The following is a 20848-nucleotide window of genomic DNA, read 5'->3' on the forward strand; positions in this document are numbered from 1 at the left end:
TTCAAAAACATTTCCAATTTTAAAAATATCTTTTTAACTTTCCAGGAAATAGAAAAAGAAAATCCGGTTGCTTTTCAATTTTTCAATCGTCGAGTTTTACAGCTGAAGAGCTTTATAAATTCATTGATTCCCATGTCAAAAAAAATATCTATACAGGTTTCTTTGTTCCCTTGCTTGTTCATTGTAGTCCATGATTATAAATGGAGAAACATTAAAGGTTGTTTTGTTTTTGTATTTTAAAAATATTTTTAGAAAGTTTAAATTTTTTTCTTTAAATTAATATTTTGATGTGCTGGATCAAAAATATTTTAAAAAAATAATAATAAAATATTATTTTAAAACATAAATATTTAAAAACAACCATATTACAAACACCCCTAATAAATGTTTGGTAGAAAGAGAATAAGGTCGATTAATTCTGGACTTCAGAAGTAAAATTGGAAATTGGATAAATACCTAAAGGATTGACGAGTCAAATCTCGTTCTGAATATGACCATTATACTGAAGAACAAAATAGCAAACCCAACCATATGAGGCGAAATCATTGAGAAAACTCTATCGTACAGTTGCACAGTGTACAATCTTCGCGTTATTATAAAGTACAAAAAGAATATGGAATCAGTTTTATCATCAACGAATTAATCTAGCCTGGAATGTGCACGAGTAGAGTTTCATTCTTGTCAAACACAAAAGGAGCAGTACAATGAGTATGCCGACGTAGAAAATCTAGGCTGCTATGTTTCTGGGAAAAAGAGAGAGCCGTGGCGTGTGCCAGAATACCTATCATTTCCATGCAACTGAATCAATCTCGTCCCTAGCTGACTTGTATAGCTCAAGCCTTTTAGCTATGGTGGTTCTCCTCTCCATGAGTTGTGGATCCTCATCCAACATTGCACCAAGCCGCTCCTTCTGCGAGGAATCCAAGACAATGTTGTCACTTGTAGTTAATTACTCCCTATAAACATAAAACAAGGACCTGACAACCCAGAGCTCCATATGCCTCTCCACAATGATTGACAAGGTTTGCAAGTTTTAGATACACAACTAACAAACGCAATATAAAAGAACTAAACTGATGAGCTTGTAGCTCAGTGGTACTTTCGCAAAAACAAAAGAGATGAGATATTGAGTCCGAGTCTTACCTAACTTTTACAGCTTTTTTTCTTCGTATCTTCTCAACAACCAAAGATGGGTTAAACAATCTAAAGTCCCCCCCACACTCCAGAAGGCTTTTAGAGAAGTTTGGTTCCGGTTCTCTCTATCTATACAACACAAGGAATTCCCAACAATCCAGGATAATAGAGGATTGGGTATTCTCTCAACATACTAAATATTTTATGAAATTAACACTTTGTTGCATTACTTTGACTCTCCTTTTAGGTATTCTGCTCGGAGCATCCCTTGGAGTCTTTTTCAGGGAAGATATATTGGAAGAAAGATGGACTGGGGGAAGTTAGGAGAAAGGAAGAATTGTTTATCACTTCGCTAGTTGTTTGGCTAACAAGGGGGAGGGGGGGAGGGGGAGGGTAAGAGTCCAAACATCTAAATTAAAAAGGATGGATAGTTTATCAACTAGCTAGTGTTAGTAATGTTTGTGGTGTCTTTTGTTTTGCCTTGTTTGTAGTATGTTCCTTGTATGCGATTACGTTCTTGTGACATGATGCCTATCCTTTGACGTCTCAGGAAAAGCGCGAATCAAGCTTATTGGGGTCACCACTCCCCGTCTCGATTCCCTCCTTGCTTGGCCTTGGGCATTATTGAAGTGAGAGGGTACTCCTTGCTTGGCCTTGGGCATTATTGAAGTGAGAGAGGACTCCCACTTTCACTCTCGCATCAATGTGACTAACGAGGTGAGGTCAAGATCATCAATGCTTCTAATGGAATATTTTAATTTGCCAAAATTTCTAATGCATCTGCATTACCCACTCCCTATCCAACTAGTCTAGCTAACTAACCACAACTACTCATTCAAACTAGAGTAACCTTCAAGTCCTGAGTCTTTGGCCTTCCCTGGTTAAAAAAATATGATAGATAAACATTAAGGAAAGAAATTTAATAACTTTACCTCCCTCCTCCCAACTTGAGCATAGAAGTTATTCAGAAGACATCTCTTAGCCTCTCGAACCTGGCAATAAACCACAGCTTTCGGAATGGAGTTCCTCAGTGTATCACAAACCATACCAATATAGGCACTGACATTGGATCCTGAAATAAATTTATGATTTATCAGCAATTATGGGTCCGCAAGTTTTCCTACTATTTGATAATTACATACTTCCCAATTTCTGAGAAATGAAAGAATTTCAGAATTGAACTTCTAGTAATATATGAAAACAACTATTCATACAGCTCCAAATTTTACATACAAGAAAGAACACAAACAAATTAAAAAGGAATAATCATACAGATAGTTCTAATCCATAACACTAAACTGATGCTAAAATGAAGATCTTTAAACTAAGTGCCTCGCAGTTTCCCTAATAAAAGAAGAAAAAAGAGTGAAGGGGAAAACAATTAGAGAATTCCATACCAATCCTCCTGAAATGATTGTCATTGTAACGATCCGCATTTGGGCCTGGTTGATTTGGGTTGGTGTTTGTGTTCTTCTCTGGTTCTAGGTGAAGCTTTCGGAAAAATTCCACAGTAAGATAGCTAGACTCCATGTCAACCAGGCGTTGAACTGTTCTTCGGCTTTCATCGCGGAATCTCTCCAAAGCTTCATTTGCAGCAGCAGCAATGTCAGATTGAAGGGTTGGAAATCGCTTCAGTTCCTGCAATGGCCATAAGATAGCATCAATTTTTTATTTTTATTTTTTTTGGCATTCTCAGATTCATCCATGACTGAACATTCAAGCTCACATATGACCACATGACATTGCATTTATAGCAGGAAATTGTTGGATGGCATATGACAGTTACTCCAGATGAGGACACATCACTGGTTCTCAGCAGTCATCATTCAACTCCCATATTAACAAGTGGCATTTCTGCCCTCAAATTGCACGCAAGGCATCCCAGCTATCTTCAGAAAGTATAAAGCCAATCTTCAAAACGAAACTATGGTAGCAGCTATTATGTTAAAATTCCAAAGGACAAGTCTTCCCTCAAATGCAACCCTCACATTTCAATTCCTCATGGAGATGCTTATATTTTGGGAAGAATTGACTTCAATGCAACATGCAACTTGCTTTTGGCTGGCAGCAGGTCAAGCTTTTTGGCCAAGTAAAAGCATCATTTGCTGAACTTCAACAGGGTAAAACTTACCAAATTCACCTCAGTGCATTAAAAGTACCCAAAATCAGGTCTGATTTATCAATTGAACACTGCCTATCAAATATGTTTTAGAGAGGATTCATTTCTAGTTCACTTCAATTTCAACAGAATTCTTAATAAATCTATTCCAGTGTCACATGAGCATCTCATAGTGAATCAAATACCAATGTAACACATACTTTGTAGTGTGCAAGTACATACAAGAGTTTACTTATGTGGCTTGACAAATATTTCTCTGCAGGTCTGTCTCCATGGGTCCCTAGATTTGGCAGTAATATTGGTTGTATTCCAAAGCAGACATATATCCGAGGTTACTTCACTTTTAAAATAAAATAGCATTATTCTTCCAAAATTTTATCTTTTACTGTAGCATCAGCATCTATACTGAGATGGGCTCAAAAACTTCTATGCCAAGGAGAAAAAACTAGAAGCATTCAAACTTAACAACATGACTTCATCGAAGACTGTTAAGGAACAAAAGAAGACTATTTTGTTATATAAGCAATGAAATCATTACAGTGTACTCATCTAGACAGAGAACAAATTTGATTTACATGCAAAAAGTTGCTTGCAAGTAAAGATTGCTTACCTCCGTTAAAGCTATTGACTTCCGAACAAGTTCCTTCAAAACAAAGTGCACCTAAGGAAGAGAGCATTACAGAAAATATTATTTTGTTAGAAATAGAATCAAAAGATGCATCCAATGCCAGAACTACATAATTATATATAAAAAAAATCCAATCAATTTGTTTCCAAGGCTGTTTTTCTCTGAAATGAAAACAATGTTGATTACAATATTACAAAATCATTATAGTACGCTATCTCCAGATTATTTCCCCTCAATCCCCTGGTTATAAAAAATCAAACCACGTCATTCAGATGTATCCTATAGCATCCATCACCTAGGGTATACGTACATAGCACAACCAAAGGACTTCTACATAAAGACGAATAAGACATCTATCATTCCCACATTATCCAGATTTTATGCATTGTATAAAAGACAAGCCTGAAGAATGAGTCAGGCAAATTATATGGAACTAGAACTTCTTGCCGCCCATGGTAGTTGGAATTCCTCCAACCATGTTATGGAGAAACTTTTAAGCAAAACAATACATTGCATATATAGTTCTACCAGAATTTCAAAATCATTAGGTCTGGCATGGGTAAGAACATTACTGCATCCACAGTTGCTTCCGCCGGTCCTTTGAAATAGCTTATGGATCCATCAATTAGTCTTCTGTATCCCTGTTCTGGAGCAATTAAATGTGGCTGATAACCATCAGCTTCTGAAACAACTTTTTGCACATTTTTCATAGAGAGATGACGATCAAACGGCAGCTTCTTCAAAGCAGCTGGTAGTTGATGGTCAAAAACACCATATATTCGATCTCCACCAGGACGCCTGAGATAAAAATTGTTACTCAAGTCTATGGCAATTATCTGGGAAAATTAAAATTCCAGAATTAAAGAATTAAACATGTTGTCCAAATCAAAAACATCATACACAAAATTCTGACTTTTATCAAATTGTCTGTACAATTAAAATAAAAAATAAAATCAACAAAGAATCTGTGTAGATTTTTCAATGTGGAAAACTGTCAGTAAATAGAATCGAGAAAGGAAAATGCAATTACCCTCCATCAAGGTGTTCCTTAAATACACGGTCAAATGCACGACACAATTCTAGAATCGTATACAGCTGAGCCTGTATGAAAGGAAACATAATTGCAACAAGTTAATATTGGATGATTGAATACTTTAATTTACTAAGAATTCTAAAATTCTCATTGTTGTGATTTCTCACCCCCGAGTCTACTGCAATAGGCCTGCCAATGCGGTCCAACTCTGCATTAAGCTCATCAATAGTCTTGTTTATTAGAGCAATGATACTTGGTATCCGCTGTCTGATAACTGTCTCTAAATGCTAATATGAGAAAACGTGCAAAAAAATAAACAGGGAAGGGGGTACAAAGAAGAAAATATCAGTTTAAGACTGGATTCAAAAGTTAAAGCTCCAAAAGGAACGACATTTGTTATAAAGTAGGGGGCATTGTAAGAAGATAATATGGATAAAAAGACCTTGGACAAAAGTTTTGCAAGATACTCTGCACCCATTTTACTGGACAAATGTCCATACTCGGGGCTTGTTTCAAAATATTCTCTCTCCTTCCGACGGGCAGCAATCATGTCCACATTCTTGTTGATGTCAGCTTGTGAACGATTAACAATTCCAACCCAGGGATGCTGTAGCCTATATGACCGCCCTTCAATAACCTTAATTCATTGATGTAGAGGAACTATCAGATTTATACATTGAGGAAATGAATTTCATGGTTAGCAATCAAAGTAGTTAATAAAAATGAATCCATACATCCAGAGCATTGGTTCCCTTGTCCATCAGATCAAGCTTTGTCAGCACACCAAAGGTTCTTTCACCTAAATACACCAGATACAACAAACAAAAATTTCACTCTCCATCCATTAACCACCTTTGAAAGAAAGCTTTAGAAGGGAGGAGTTTCACCCTTAAACATTTGCAGCCTAAGTTGTCTTACCTGAAGGATCAACTTCTCTTGCTAGTTTTATGGCATCTGAAGTGGCAATATCTTGATTCGCAGGAGAAATAGCCAATATGATGCTGTTGGGCTACCAAATCAGAGAATTCCATAAGCTGATAAGTAAAAGAGTATAATCACAAAATAGATTATGCCAGAACTTCATATAGAGTATGAGTCCTCATGATAGAGCAATTGAATTAAAAAGTGATGTATAACACAGGAAAAAACGGATCTTGAAGAGATAGTGCTTTTCGCTCCTACTTTAAAATGTCATGTCAACATCAACAGAAACAGACACAACAGAAACAGCATTGGCAAAAGGGAAGAGTAAGGCATGCTTTGAAGAATAGTAACAATAATGTCATCCATGCATATTAAAAAACATTACAGGATAGCATGATCTTGCACATTAACAGCCAGTACGCAAGACATTTTGCCTCACTGTCTCAAAATTTAGCAAGGCCAATTTTTCTTGAAGAAACCTTCAGCAACAGGAAAAAAAAAAAAAAAAAAACCAAAATCTTATAGGCTGTGAGAATAACTCTACAGGTAGAAGAGGAAGAGATGAAAGATGGGGGGGACATGCGGGTTGAACTTGCAATTTATTCTAAAACCAACATGCTTCTAAACGTCACAGGCCCCACCTCTGTGCTTTCTTGCTCATGGATTTTCAACACTATACAACAAGCCTTTTCCCACCATTTATTGGATCCCACCTGCTACTATATTACAAAATCCAGTCCAGGCCTCTATTACTGACACAAGAAGTTTCAATTTTGAAGAAGTGGTCTCCTTCAGCAAGGACCTGGGCAGATGAACTGATAAAGGTCCATTGCTGAGACAGAAATGGCAGGGCTAAGGTTCGGAATGCCAAAACTAGTCTAACAAACTACTTTTGAGTGAACAAGAATAAAGTAACAAAAGAAAACGACGCACATATTAGATGGAGGTTGAACCCTAGATCAATCGTCGCTTGCTCTTGCACTGGCTTGTGCTTAATGGTTTTAAGTCTATTAGAAACCATTTGGAAATAATTCATAGCATATGGCTAAAATAACTGGCAGTACAGAAAGAAAATTTTAACTTGCTTTTACTGATTGATTTCTAACAAGAATTAAAAGGCATCCATTCTAGTTCAGAATAATATGGGCATTAAATCCTTCGACTCTAAACTACACAAAGTTATTTTAAAAGAAACCATGTCTGAATCAACATGATTCAATCTAACAGGTAGAACGTCCTAGATCACTCAAAAAATCCCTGTTCTTTTCTTCTTATCCTTTATTGCCATGTGGAGTTCTGTGATGGGATTTCTCCCATCACTGATTTTATTGAAATTGATTAAATCCTTTTTTTATTATTATTTAGTCTCTAAAAATATTATGCATGCGAAGAGGTATCCCTTCACTGATCACATTCTCTTATTTATTCTCTAAGCATCTTGCACATATGAAGGAGCATCTTCTTTCTACTAAAAAGTTAGATATTATTCTCACCTTCTCCACATAAGAACGGACCATGTTTTCAATATCTTCAACTATGCTCTCTGGCTGGCCCTCTGCAAAACCCAAAATAAAACATTATTGCATGTATGAAATGAAAAATTTTAGCAGTTATAAAAGAAATTTTAAGAATTGATTTGTGCAATTTACACTTGAAGATAAGAGCAGTCAGTCTTACCTACAGCCACCTTTGTCAAACCAGGAAGATCTATGAGGGTTAGATTGACAACTGTCAAACAAAATCACGAATTAAAGTCAAACCATCTGAAGGATTCAAGAGGCTCAGAAATAACCGATGTTAATGAAAAATGAGAATGCAAGAGAATGAGGAAACATTGAAATTTTTAAGTGTATATACTCATAAGAACAAAAAAAAATCGGAATAAATGCTTGAACAATCATTGTTTTCCAAAGAACCTAGCCTGCCTTATCCCCCCAACACAAAGAAACCAAGAGAGACAAAGAGAAAGATGGGAGACAGCAAATGTATACTGAGTGAGTGGTTGTCACTAATGAAAATTGTGTGAGGGATCTTGGTTGCATTTATTGTGTGAACTCCCAAAAAAAATCCAAAGTTCACGAGAAAAGGAAACAAGTTTGAAACTTGGTCAATTCTAGAGGGATCCCTTCAACTGACAAAGGTTTACGTAGCAGGAAAGTGGTTCTACAGAACAAGTACACGTGACAATATGCAAAACATGCACAGGCAAGGATGATGAACCTTGAATGAAAAACATGTGGCATCTGCCCTGAAGAAAGGAAATCCAAAAGAAGACAAAAAACATTAGAGGTATGGATGGGCAGTCCATATCCAAAAGATCACAAACCAGCACTACAAGGGGTTAGGAGCTAGGATCATGCACAAAAATGGGAAAGGAGATGCAAATCATAGCTGCTAGAAATGCCCCAACTCTTGTGGCAATAACAATAGCTATTTGCACCATATTTTTCTCTTTAGCTGCCATGCCTACAATTCATATTGGCCTTTCAATGGTGTCTTAAAATGAACTAAAGATAGTTAGGTCATAGGTTTCTGTAGAACAGTCTTTTTAAATAAACAAACCTGTGCAGGTACATTTAAACACAATAAGGCAATGTAAAACCTATCACCCGATTAAGATCCCACCACAGCTAAAACCAGAAATTGCACCCTTGTGGTTGCAAGTCCAAGACTTTTACCATCGCTGGCAGCAAGCAGTTCCCCTCGTTTTCACATGTGCGCTTAGATGCGTAGGAAAAGTCATATTTAAAAAATGTTGTGGGAAGAGAATTTTTCTCAAAATTACAGCTTAAATTAAACAGGTCAATTAAATAACTTTATTCAAAATGTAGTTGCAAGGGAAATACCGACCATTTGGAGAGTATATACTGAGATGAATTGGAACATTAGAGATTTGCTTGCTCTTCCCAGTAATGCGATCTGTTTCATCTGCGATTTCCTTACGGACAGAAGCTACATACATAGAGCATAAACAAGATAACTGAATTAAGAAAGCTTTCGGCAACGATCTGAGCGAGGATGGCAATCCTCAGCCAAATTGATTTAGTTTTCATACCAAAATCAGTAAACTTCTTCCTGGGCGCATGAAGAAACTCGGCATAATCAGACCCGCCATCTATCTTATGAAGTTGCAATACCAGTGGCCTCCTTGTAACAATACCTTCAATACATAACCAGAACAAGATTAGATAAATATGTAATTGATCAAAGTAATTAGATACTCAATTTCCTCGGGTTTTTTTTCAAATTGTTAGAAAAAAAATGAATTCAAATGCAAAATCAAATCATGTCAGGTAATTGAGAGCTTACCAGATCCACGAGGAAGGAAATCTCTGCCAACAACGCTTTCCAAAACTGAAGATTTTCCAGAACTCTACATACATTTCCACGGCAATATACGAAAATCGATTACTCCTGAACAAACTGATTAAGAAATTAAAAAACAAAAAAAAGAGTTGAGATAGAAGACCTGGCCACCAACAACAGCAACGGACGGAAGAGCTTCCCAGAGGGACATGCCTTCACCGCCATAATCGCCGAGAACAGTGCAAGCTCTTTGGATTCTGTTTACGAGACCGATCAAGCTCTCCATTGTAGCCATTTTTAATTGCTTAAATGAATAAATAAATTGAATCTTTTAGATCTGATGCAATGCGCGTGATTTTGTGTAAAAAAAAGAAATGTGTGTGAGAGAGACAGAGAGAGATCGAGTTGAGGATCCAGGAAAGGTGTGAAAAGGGGTGTTTGGATCGGCGGAAAAAAAAATGGAGATTTTGGACTTCGGAAGGAAGGAAGAAGAATAGAATAGATGGGGACGTGGAATCTGAAACCGGGAGAGAAAATGCTTAATAAAGAAACAAACGGTTGGAGAGAGGGAAGGTTTACTTACCCAACATGCAGTTTTGCATTTCCTTTTAAACTTATTTTTATGTTTTAAAAAAAAATTAAATTTTTTTATTTTAAATTAATATTTTTTTTAGTATTTTTAAATTATTTTAATGTATTATATCAAAAATAATTTCAAAAAAATATTATTTTAATATATTTTTAAATAAAAAATACTTTACAAAATAATCACAGTTACATTTTCTTCAAAAGCTTTTAATATCACATATTTTTTTATGTAAAAAAAAATATATATTTTTCTCAAATTTAGCTGTAAACATTGAAGTTAACCATCCACTTATATATCCTAAGCCAAACTTGAGGGTAAATAATGGGAAAAAACAGGGTTGACGATGAAAAATACAACTTTTATTTTACTATACAAATTGGGAGATACTATAAATTATATAGTTAAATGACCATTTTAACTCTGTATGTTGGATGATATTTCCGATTGATCACTGAATTTTAAAATCAAATCTATACATCCTCGTATCTCAACGTACTGTTAGTAGCTTCCTGGTGATGGAAAGCACTTTGCCATGTAAATTCTTGGAAAAATATTTTCAAGACAATTATTTTTACTATGACAATCTTAACTTATATTTTTTTCTCAGTTAAAACTATATTACGAGGATTTCGTATTTGAGTTAGTTATGACTTAGGCCATGTAATTTATTGAAAGTAATAAATTAATTTTTATGGTATAAAAAATAATTAAATAGTACTATGAACAATAGTGATCATTCTCAAATAATTTTTTTTCCTTTTCGACTAGGTTTTGAATTAATTTTCTTAGTTGTTGATCAAATATCAAAATTATATCTTATTATTATTATAGATGTGATATTTCCTCGTTAAATAAGTGTGTTGAAACTTGAAAGTCTCACGATAAAACTTCTCCTCTTCATGAGCAGAATAACGTTATTATCTTGAATAGAGTTAAAAACAGAAAAAGATTAAAAAAAAAAGGATGATTGCCATTATAGAAGTCAAAATATTTGGATTAGGGACTACATATTTTATTCAAAAGGGTAGATCCATTCGTTAAAATTTGAGATTTCTACAAGTTTAAAAAAAAATAAAAAAATATAGAACAAGGATATTATAAAATTGAAGAATGACAATCTTCATTACTCAAATTCAAGAGTATTTAAAAAAAATTCATTAAAATAATTTTTTTATTTTTTATTTTTAATATCTACACAAAAAATACTAAATAAAAGAGCATCAATTTATCCTTTGTCAATCACAACAAAACACAGATGCTAAGCACTGGTTATATATTTTTTATCTTGTTTATTAGGTAAGGATTGCTTTAAAAAAGATTATTTAAAAATATATTGAAATAATATTTTAAAAAATTTATATATGTTTAATATTGGCACATTAAAATAAGATAAAAATATCAAAAAAGAGTTAATTTAAAAAAAAAATTCAAAGGCTTTTGAAACGTGAAAACATCCTGCTTTTATTTTTTACAGTCATGTATTATTATTATATTACTATTATTATAGTGGAGAAAATGGCAAACGTTTAACATGACAAGACGGGGCAATTGAGATGATTTGAACAGAAAATGAAAGAAGAAGATCAGTGCTACATTTATAACCATATAGATGAATAACACAACCACAAGATCTGAATTTGATCTGATTACAAAAATATTAACATGAACAGACAACAATCACGCTAGATGCAGAGTACAGATAATAAACTGCAAAATGGGAGACCACAGAAAAGCCAATAAACTACACCTATACAACCACACAACCACTGTCCACTCAAAAGAAAAACCTGACAAAAGGTTAGCCCAAAGTCAATATCTTCCTTTCCATCAGTATGCTGGTCTCTCTAAACAGAGGAATAACAGTCTATGTCAGATGCATACCGATTTCATCCTACGGTAATTCTCTCCCTGAATAGTTTCTTTGACAATTTCAGTTGAACAGGGTCATCGGCATGCCAGTTACAATCTTTATAATCAATCACAGTAGAGGGAAATAAAAATTATAAAAATGAACTGAAGACCAAGGCCTATGCAGATTTACTCCTTGCTGATTCCGGGGGTGCAAATTATTGGTCATTGGGTGCTGCGTGTTAACCCGCTACGTGATACACTTCTGCACAAAATAGGAGGATCTCTCTAAAACAAATAAATATTTATCAAAACAGCTCACTTTTCTTAAATAGCAAACTTTTTTCAGCGCTATTAACCAGACGAGATAATTGAAATCATAAAGTTAAGTATCCTCTAGGTGAATAGAAATTCACGTATTGCCACAGCCAGAAGATTTAATCATGCCAGATTCTGTTCTACATGATCCTACACAATAAGGAAACAAATTGAAATACCCCATTAATAGGGAGGATAACAATATGTTAGCAACCAGTTTTAGCATCTAACTCATAGTTCTAATCTAATGGTCCGTGGTTTAATGGAACTTGAAACCAAGATCCTCTACTTGGACACTTAATCCTGTAAATTTAATTGATAAACAACAATAAAGAACATGGGCAAAGCTCATCTTCTTCATTCAATTGCTCATCATCCTCCATTTTAGTTGCTTCAAACGATAGACTACAGGCCAGGATATTGTTGACCAGCAAAGGGCAATGTTTATTTAACTTCTTCAATGCACGTTTACATGTGCACACACATGCATGCAATCACGAGTAATATATGGGATAGAGAGGAGAGGGAGGGGGCAAAGCTACAAAAAAAGAGCCACGGATCTTGGTTTGGTTAAACTTTAGCCCAGTTCTTCAGTTTACTAGGCATGCCATTGTCAGAAATCAAAGTTAAAACTCTAATTCCTCAAGACACTCAACTAGATCTCATCTTATATATTTGCTAAAGCAAGAGCCAAGCCCAGAGAAACTACAGGGCTCGCTGCTTGCCATTCAATCCCTACATACATGTTCTTTTCACTTGGACAATTTCTTTCCCAGTATGCATTACTAAAAGGATGGATTGACACAGAATATAGCTAACTACTATATTAAAACAACTATAGATGTAAAGTCAGTAAAACGAGAAATTGAAATGAACCAGAAATTTGAAAATAAACTTTCAAAAGACATGGTTTGATCTCCTTGGTCAATGAAAGATAATTACACACCAACCAATGGTGTTCACATTACAATATATTAGTTTAGTTAAACGAGTGAATTATTAGAGTGAAAGAATAGAGATAAGTTTCTAAAGTATGTACCTCCCAGGAAGAATCTGAGCAGCGCTCACAGGCCCTTTCAAATTACTAAACCGCTTTGCCCTATTCTCATGTTCTTTCTCTACACGCATGGCAGCAACCTCCTTCTCCATTGCAGCTACTTCTCTTCTCATCTTTTTTGCCTCAACTTCCATTGCCTTAGTTAATGTATCTACTTTCTTAGCTAACATCTGTAAAATCAACAATTGCAAAAAAAAATAATTAAACAGAAGTATAAACAACAGGACAATAACACAGACGAGAGAAAAATATCAACCTCGATTGCATCATCCTTGTCCTTTAGGCTTTGATCTTTTTCATGACCAGCTTTCCTCAAAACTACGACCTCTTTTTGCAACATATCATACAGTATCCCAGGAACACTGTCCTCTGTATCTGCCGGTGGGAACTCAGTGGGCTTTTCATCCGAGTTCCCTTTCCACGAATTAGGTGTCTCAGTCTCCTTGGTTCCATCACAAGGTTGGTTGAATGAATGATTTTGTCCAGCTCCATTTAAGAGCAATTTACTACTCCTGTCCAATGATCGTGTGCCCCCATCAAATGATTTTGATGTTCCTTTAGCATGCTTCAGCACTGAACTGGTGCTAGAGGACAAAGATCTTGACTGAGAGGTTCTCTTAGACAAAAAGCCATTGGAGGTCAATTTTGAAATGTTATCAGCTCCACCTAAGGATTGACGACGAGGCGGCCCATTGCTTATACACCTTCCCTCTGGTGCACTGCGATTGCTGCTTGAAGACCCTCTTAAGCTCTCTTCAAGCACTTTGAGACGCAACTGATATTTCTCCTGAAAAATGCAAGAGCACAGTTTACTTTCAGGACCAGGAGAAAAGGCAAAACAAAGCAAACAAACCAAAAGGCCTCAGCTGGAAAAACCAGATCCTCACTTTCAACTGTGCTTCAGACTTTGCAGCCCGCTCAGTTATAGCAAGCTTGTCACGAAGTTGCTGCATTTCTCCCTATAACAACAGTGTATCAACATTGGTGAGGATTGAAAAGTACAAGGCATTTTAATAAAATGAAGAAAATTCAAAACAGAGATCAAACAATAGAAGGAAACAAAACTAAGTTCAACAGTAACCTGCAAAAATCTTCGCTCGTCAAGCCATTGTTTTACAGGCATCACTTTGTCATTAGCATCTTTCCACTCATTTGCTACAACTGTGGCCACTCTGTTTGCTGTTACCTTTGCACGGGCCAATTCCCGGTCAAGAGTTTTTCTTTCCTCCTGCAAAACAGAACAACAAGCATATCATATTTATGGCAGCTTTGTAAGTATGATGTCCAGCAAAATATGTAATGAACATTACATTCATCTCCTGCACTTTCCGCTGGTAATCCCTAACAGCATTTGCTGCTGCACCACCAGCAAGAACAGCCTCTTCCAGTTCCCTTACAGTCTGGGTAAGTTTTTCAACCTCTGCAACCTTTTGTCTATGCATTTTGTCCAATATTTTGTTCTCTTCCTGCAATCACAAACAGTATATAGATCATACATTGTATACACTAAAATATCGAATATCCCGTCCAACATATTTGTAAAAGAGGAATGAAGAGCACCACACAAGCTTGCCATACCTGACAAATTTCTATCTGCTTCATTAACTCCTGGTTCTTGTTTTGGAGATCATCCACCATGGAGGCCTTGGCCAAGGCAACTTGAACTGTCCTTTCAGCCTCAATTAAAGCTGCTTCTTTAGATTTAGTTAGACGATCCAATGCTTTGTTATCATCTTGAAGCTTCGCAATCTTTAAAAGACCAGCAGAACACAGTGGTCAAAAGAAAAATCATAAATCAACCAACATGTGCCCTTGTTGGCATAGAATCACAGCTACACTCAAGAAAAGCATACCTCTTGGCGAGCCAGCTTAAGCTCAGCTTCCAGAGGTGCAAGAATGGCTTCAATTGGAGGCATGTCGTCATCCTTCTGAGCAGCATGAACTCTTCGAAGAGTGGCTTCAGCAGCAAACTGGGCTGCCATGGAGGCCTTCTTCTCATCATTGATTTTCTTGATTTCTAGATTCTGCAAACAATTTTAATTTTAAATACATATATAGCACTGTGAAAAAAAAAATTAATGGAGGAATTGAAAGAGGTCCCAGGCAATACTTTGCTTTCTAGAAGAGATTCCGTTAACTTGAGCTTCTCCTCCACCTTCGAGAGTTCATCAGTGAGCTAAGGCACAAAAGAACCCCAGAAAACAAAATCAGGATCAATTGGAACACATACTGCTTCCAAATCATTGAAAGAAGAAAAAAATGCATGAAGAAAGAAAGTTTATGCCCAAATCCAGGTAGAAGAAAATCCCACAAGAATAAAATTGCACATCAGATGATTATATACAATAGACAGCACTAAAGGACCTTTGTGAAAACTCAAAACCTCAAACATGATAATATCCATATCAAGCACAAGAGTGTGTATTCGAGTCCATTCCAAGCCCAATTAAGAAAAAGTTTTAAGGATGAATGTGGAAATCTAGCAGTGAAAAACAATAGACATCAACGCTAGAAAAATACTGAAATTTATAGGGAGGGCGGGGGGGGGGGGGGGGAGAATAATTTGAAAAAAATCAAAATTTGATGATAAACTACTCAGTAACTTCGTTGGCATCGATTCAAAATATAAACAGACAGGAGTTAAAGAAATTAAAAGGGCAGAACATGAACTTTAACACTTAAAACAATTTCTAGCTCTTCCTTTAGCATTAAAAGTAGCATAACATATGGAATTGCTTTATGGAAGTAAAAAAGGGAAAGGAAAGGGAAAGGGTAAAAACAGACAACAGAATCGCCTCCAGTAACAATCAATACCAATGCAACTTCCTTAATCGATATAGCTTAACAGCATTATCAGATGACCAAGCAAATATGACATTTGTTATCAGAACTGAATAAAGAAAACTTTATTTGACAAACAGCTATCAGGATCAACATTTTCCACTAGCTAAAAAAATCATAAACTAGATCTTATGGGTAAAAAATGCCATCTTCCATCGACTTCAAAGTTAACATTTGCATCAAGAAAATAATAGCATAACCAAACATAAATCAAATTTAAAATCAAATAGAGGCAACACTTGCAATGACAGTAACAAACAGATTAACCTCGTCAGCAAAACTAGTCCTTCGAAAATAAATTTTCAAAATTGAAACCAGAAAATTAAAATAACACAGCAAAACACGGAGAGCGAGTGATAAATGACCTCTTCAACAGCCTTCTCTCTAAGTCTCTCTGATAACCTCAACGCCTTGATCTCCGCCTGTGCGTCTCCCAACTCTCTATCCTTGTCTACACCAAAAACAGCAAAAAAACCCATAAAAAACAAATAAATATCAGAATTAATTTAATCCAGCTCAAAAGGCAGTAGATCGAACCACATTCACACCTCTAACTTCATTCTCAAGCCGATTAAGTTCCACCTTAACCGGATCCGACCCGTGAAGCAAAGTCATGAACTCATTGTCGGCATCAAAGCTTGGCCTGACCGAAGCCCGCCTCCTCGACGAGCTCTTAGGCCCTTCCTTAAAAGATCCAGACACGGTAAGTGGCGTCATCGTCGTGGCCACACCTCCACCATTAACCTCAAGGACAGCCGTTCCCTCGCCGGAAACCTCCGACATATCCTCCGATCTAATACGCGTACCTATCTCCCCTACTCACATCCAAATGCAGCAGAGATATAAAGAGAGAAGTGTAGGTTTTCTTTGGAGAGAGAAGGAAGAGGGGAGAGTTCTTTTATTTATCTATAGTATTTCTTTCTCTCTCTAGAGAGTGATTGCTGTGTTTTAAATCTCGACGAGTAGATGTGTCTGTTGTGATTAACAGTGATAATAAGGACTAAGGAGAGTGTTTTGTTTTGTTTTGTTCTTTAAAGAAAAAGAAGCAGTGGGACGCTTTGCTGTTTACTCATCATTGTATTATGGGATAGTAAACTATGGCAAACCTCATATTAGTCCTCCAACTATGTCTTTTTATCTTATTAGTCCGATCCTCTCTAAATATACATTTCCTCGGTCATATCCGTCTATTAATAAAACTGTAGACGATGTTGGGACGTTGGATAATGCATGTCCAGTTTAAATGTTCCTAAACTGATTCTAATTTTTTTTTCTAATCATAAGCACAAAAATACATAGATATTGTTTTTTTTATTTAAGACAGGTTAGGGCTAATTAAGGCCCGATTAGAGCAATTTTATACTTTGATTATACATGTAATCTTGCACGTGCTGTATGGGATAGAGAAGTAGGTACTTTGGGGTCTAAGAGGGCGGAAATTGGGTTCAGTTATAGAATATAAGCCTATCGCATGTGTTGTTTAGCGTGGTCTCCAGTTGTTTAAACACGAGGATTTGATTGGTGGGATGTGTATAGATTAGGGACTTAGTTGATAAAACTGATAGAATGTGGACTCAATATAGAAAATAAAATATACATGATTGGAAGACTAATATGAGGGGTTCTTTTACTTATTAATTAGTTTTTTTGCTTTCTTTTTTTCTTCGTTTGGTTTTGTTTCGTTACGCTGGGAAGATTTTGTTTTGTGATAAGCGGGATGCGTATGGCGCACACTATTCCCTGGAGACGGGAATCTAAGCAAAGAGAAATGGGGTGCGTAATGCGCACGACAGCGCGTTTTAGTAAATTCTGCTCTCGCTAGAGCATTTGCCTTGCCTTGCCTGCCTAGGCTTTCGCTGGATTTTGGCATTCAAATTGAAAATGATTAGCACTTAATAAATGTATGATCATTCTATTTTTAAATTGCTTTTAAATTTTTTTATTATTTTTAAAATGGTATTAAAATAATGTTTTTTATGGGTTTCTTAAACTTTATTAAATTATTTTTTTTCAATTATTTTAATTAATTAATATAAAAAATAACTAAAAAAACATTCTAATGTGTTTTTAATTAAAAAACATGTTTTAAAAACATCTTACAATGCATTATTAAATATATTAAAAGGTTCGATCAGTTCAACAATATTGACTGTATATAAATAGACATTTTAAATGTGTGGGATAATTTTTATATGGTACCTTAATACATTTTTTTAATATCTCATACTAATTTTGTATCATAACTAGAGTTCGTCAGCGAATATGGGGTAAAGCTAAAAACAAAAAAGCAAACAGTCCCCAATATATATATATATATATATATATATATATATATAAAAAAAACAAGGTGGCGCATGTCTGGCTTGCTAGTGATGGGTCAGGTGTTTGGTTTCGCCATTTGCTCTTTTTTTTTTCCTCTCACACTTCAGATAGTATTTATTAAATTCACTTTCTCTTTAGTTAGAATTAAAAGTTCTCAAATATTATTATAAATTTTTATTTAAATTTTAATAATTGTTTTTTAAATAATAATATTAATAGTAAATTATTCATGGAAATTCGATCAAAATTGTTTTTTTATTATTGAATTTTTTAAATATATTTTTTTATCATTTTTTTATTTTCAATCATACAAAATATTAACATGATATTTTAAGATTATTTGTTAATTTTCTTTAACGATCATAAAATGTTTTTAAAAAATATATAAACAATAATTCTAATTGAATATATTATGTTGACTACAATAAATAAGAGATGTGTAAATAAAAAAAATTATTTCGGTGAAAAAAAGTTAAAATAATTATATTTTTTAATTTAATTATAATATCAAATAATTTTATAAAATCTTAGACCCTTCTCATGACACGGGTATACAAGCTAATATTTTATGAAATACACTAATTATCTACATCAATTTCCATAAATAAAAAGAAAAGGAGAGAGAGATGATACTATACTTAGCATCATATTGTTCCTTTGTCCCACAAGGTTTTGAAGTACTTGGTGATACGGAGTATTTTGTTCAATACACTTTTCATGTTCGTTTTTAATATATTATTTGTTATACTTATCATGTAATTTGTTTTATTAATGTTGGTGTCCAGGTCAGCTTGCGCGTACCTCGACTAATTTCACGGGTCTTGAAGTTAACAACAATGTAAATCTTCAATGGCACTGAGGTTTAACTACGCCCCTCAATGTTACTTATTGGGGGGCGGGGCAGAATATGCGAGAGTCTTTTTTTTAGACGATGAAAAGCTTGAAATGTGAATTATTATATATATTAATGAATGATAAAAAAAATTGTTAATAATAAAAAAAATGAATCAAAATACCAAGAGATGTATATAGATAAATAAATATGATAATGTGTCATGTCATGCTATTTAATATATTTATTTAATTATATAACATTTTTTATTAAAGAAAGAATAAAAAAAAATTTGAATCAAAACATGGCAACTTTTTTTTTTATTAACGTGGGTGTCCGGGTCAGCTTGCATGCACCTTGACTAATCCCACGGGCCCTGAAGTTAATGACTATGTAAGTTTCTAGTGGCCTTGAGGTTCGCGAGACTCGAACTGATGACATTTAGAAAGCAAACTTAGAGTCTAACCAGTTGAACTACATCCATTAACATGGCTCATTTACTTTGTTATTGATCAGGCTTTGTTTAATGACTTGGATTCTAAATTCAATTGTGTTAGACCTTGCTCGACATGGCCTTTTCGATCAAGTGAGCTCAAAAGTGATATAATTACCCCGCTCAAAACCCTATATGGCTCTTGAAGAATTTTAAAGTCGTTGGCATTTTAATTCATGCTTGACCAAAATAGATTCAGACGTGAAATAATGAATTGTCAAATGATAAATAAAAACATGAATATGAAATAAAAAGACAACGTTTTATTAGATTGACCTTAGTTAATCTGCAAAATTCATAAGGACACGGACATAACATAATGAGTTAACTCGATTAGGCAATCTATCGTTTTATTTTCCTTCCCCTACTATTCTTCGTGGTTGGGCCTTCATTGGACCCATATGCAATAGATTCAGGACTAAATTAAAAAGTTTTTAAAGAATCAAGGACAAAAAAATGACTTACACATGTAATTCACACGACAACATGTGAGGAAATCTATCATGCTCGAGAAACGTGCGTGGCATCCTCTGAGCTTTGATGGTGTGTTTCCTTGACGTTGTTAATCATCTCAGCAAGGCATTTTTTAAGAGAAGTCTTGTGATGGTTGATAATATATGGCATGGCTCCGACAACCCGTTATTCTTTCTCTCTCTCTTCTTTCATCAACCTCCATGCATGATCCCTTCTTTGTTTCCAAGAGAAAAAAAAACTTAATTATTACTCAATGTCATGCTCGAGAAACGTGTGTGGCTTTCTCTACGAGCGTGTTTGAGAGTGTAATTACATTGATTTTCAAAGTGTTTCACTTAAAAATGCATAAATTTTTTTTTTAAAAAAATTATTTTTGACATTAACACATCAAAATGATACGATAACACCATAAAAATGTTATTTTAAAACAAAGAAAAAAATAAAAAAAATTTAATTTTTTTCAAAAACGCATTTAAAACGTAAAAACAAGTAGGACCTAAGTTTTGACGAAGTCTTTCATTGATGATATTGAAATCATCTCGGAGAGGTCTCTTTTAAGAGAGATCGTGTGGTGGTTGATAATATATGACATGGCTCTAGCAACTCATTATTCTTTTTTCTTCTCTCTTCTTCCATCCACCTCTATGCATGATCCCTTCTCTGTTTCTCTGGAAAAAAAACTTTAAGTATTCCTTAACATCAAATTAGGTATCTGTTTTTTTATTTGTTTTCAAGCAATAATATATATATATATATATATATATATATATATATATTTTAAATCAAACATGAAAAAAATGTGAAAAAAAAATCCAAGGAAAGCATAAAATAAAAATTCCACAGGCAAAACGCCATGCGTTTTTTTTTTTTTTTCCCAGTTAACACTCGAGCTGCGGATTCATTGGCCACGAAACGAACATCAATGTACCG

At 34.8% G+C, this 20848-nt stretch overlaps 2 protein-coding genes across 2 annotated transcripts; both read right to left on the bottom strand.

Annotated features, from left to right (window-relative positions):
• Nucleotides 1-515: 515 nt before the first annotated feature.
• On the bottom strand, nt 516-9715 carry LOC7459750 (phragmoplastin DRP1C). The gene is made up of 16 exons (XM_002315818.4): nt 9308-9715; nt 9148-9211; nt 8894-8998; nt 8689-8790; nt 7516-7566; nt 7332-7393; nt 5833-5923; nt 5649-5713; nt 5357-5551; nt 5082-5201; nt 4912-4982; nt 4454-4679; nt 3864-3914; nt 2532-2772; nt 2067-2206; nt 516-910 (listed from the first exon to the last, which is right to left on the bottom strand). The coding sequence occupies exons 1-16, from the start codon at nt 9437-9439 to the stop codon at nt 785-787; spliced, it is 1842 nt and encodes a 613-aa protein (XP_002315854.1). The 5' UTR covers nt 9440-9715; the 3' UTR covers nt 516-784.
• A 1588-nt stretch (nt 9716-11303) lies between these two features.
• Nucleotides 11304-16800, bottom strand: LOC7459751 (microtubule-associated protein 70-2). The gene is made up of 11 exons (XM_002315819.4): nt 16346-16800; nt 16163-16248; nt 15067-15132; nt 14810-14980; nt 14535-14705; nt 14267-14422; nt 14038-14184; nt 13844-13915; nt 13213-13743; nt 12939-13126; nt 11304-11846 (listed from the first exon to the last, which is right to left on the bottom strand). The coding sequence occupies exons 1-11, from the start codon at nt 16578-16580 to the stop codon at nt 11807-11809; spliced, it is 1863 nt and encodes a 620-aa protein (XP_002315855.3). The 5' UTR covers nt 16581-16800; the 3' UTR covers nt 11304-11806.
• Between the last annotated feature and the right edge of the window lie 4048 nt (nt 16801-20848).

Source organism: Populus trichocarpa, chromosome 10, assembly GCF_000002775.5.
Source record: "Populus trichocarpa isolate Nisqually-1 chromosome 10, P.trichocarpa_v4.1, whole genome shotgun sequence".
NCBI classification, from domain to species: domain Eukaryota; kingdom Viridiplantae; phylum Streptophyta; class Magnoliopsida; order Malpighiales; family Salicaceae; genus Populus; species Populus trichocarpa.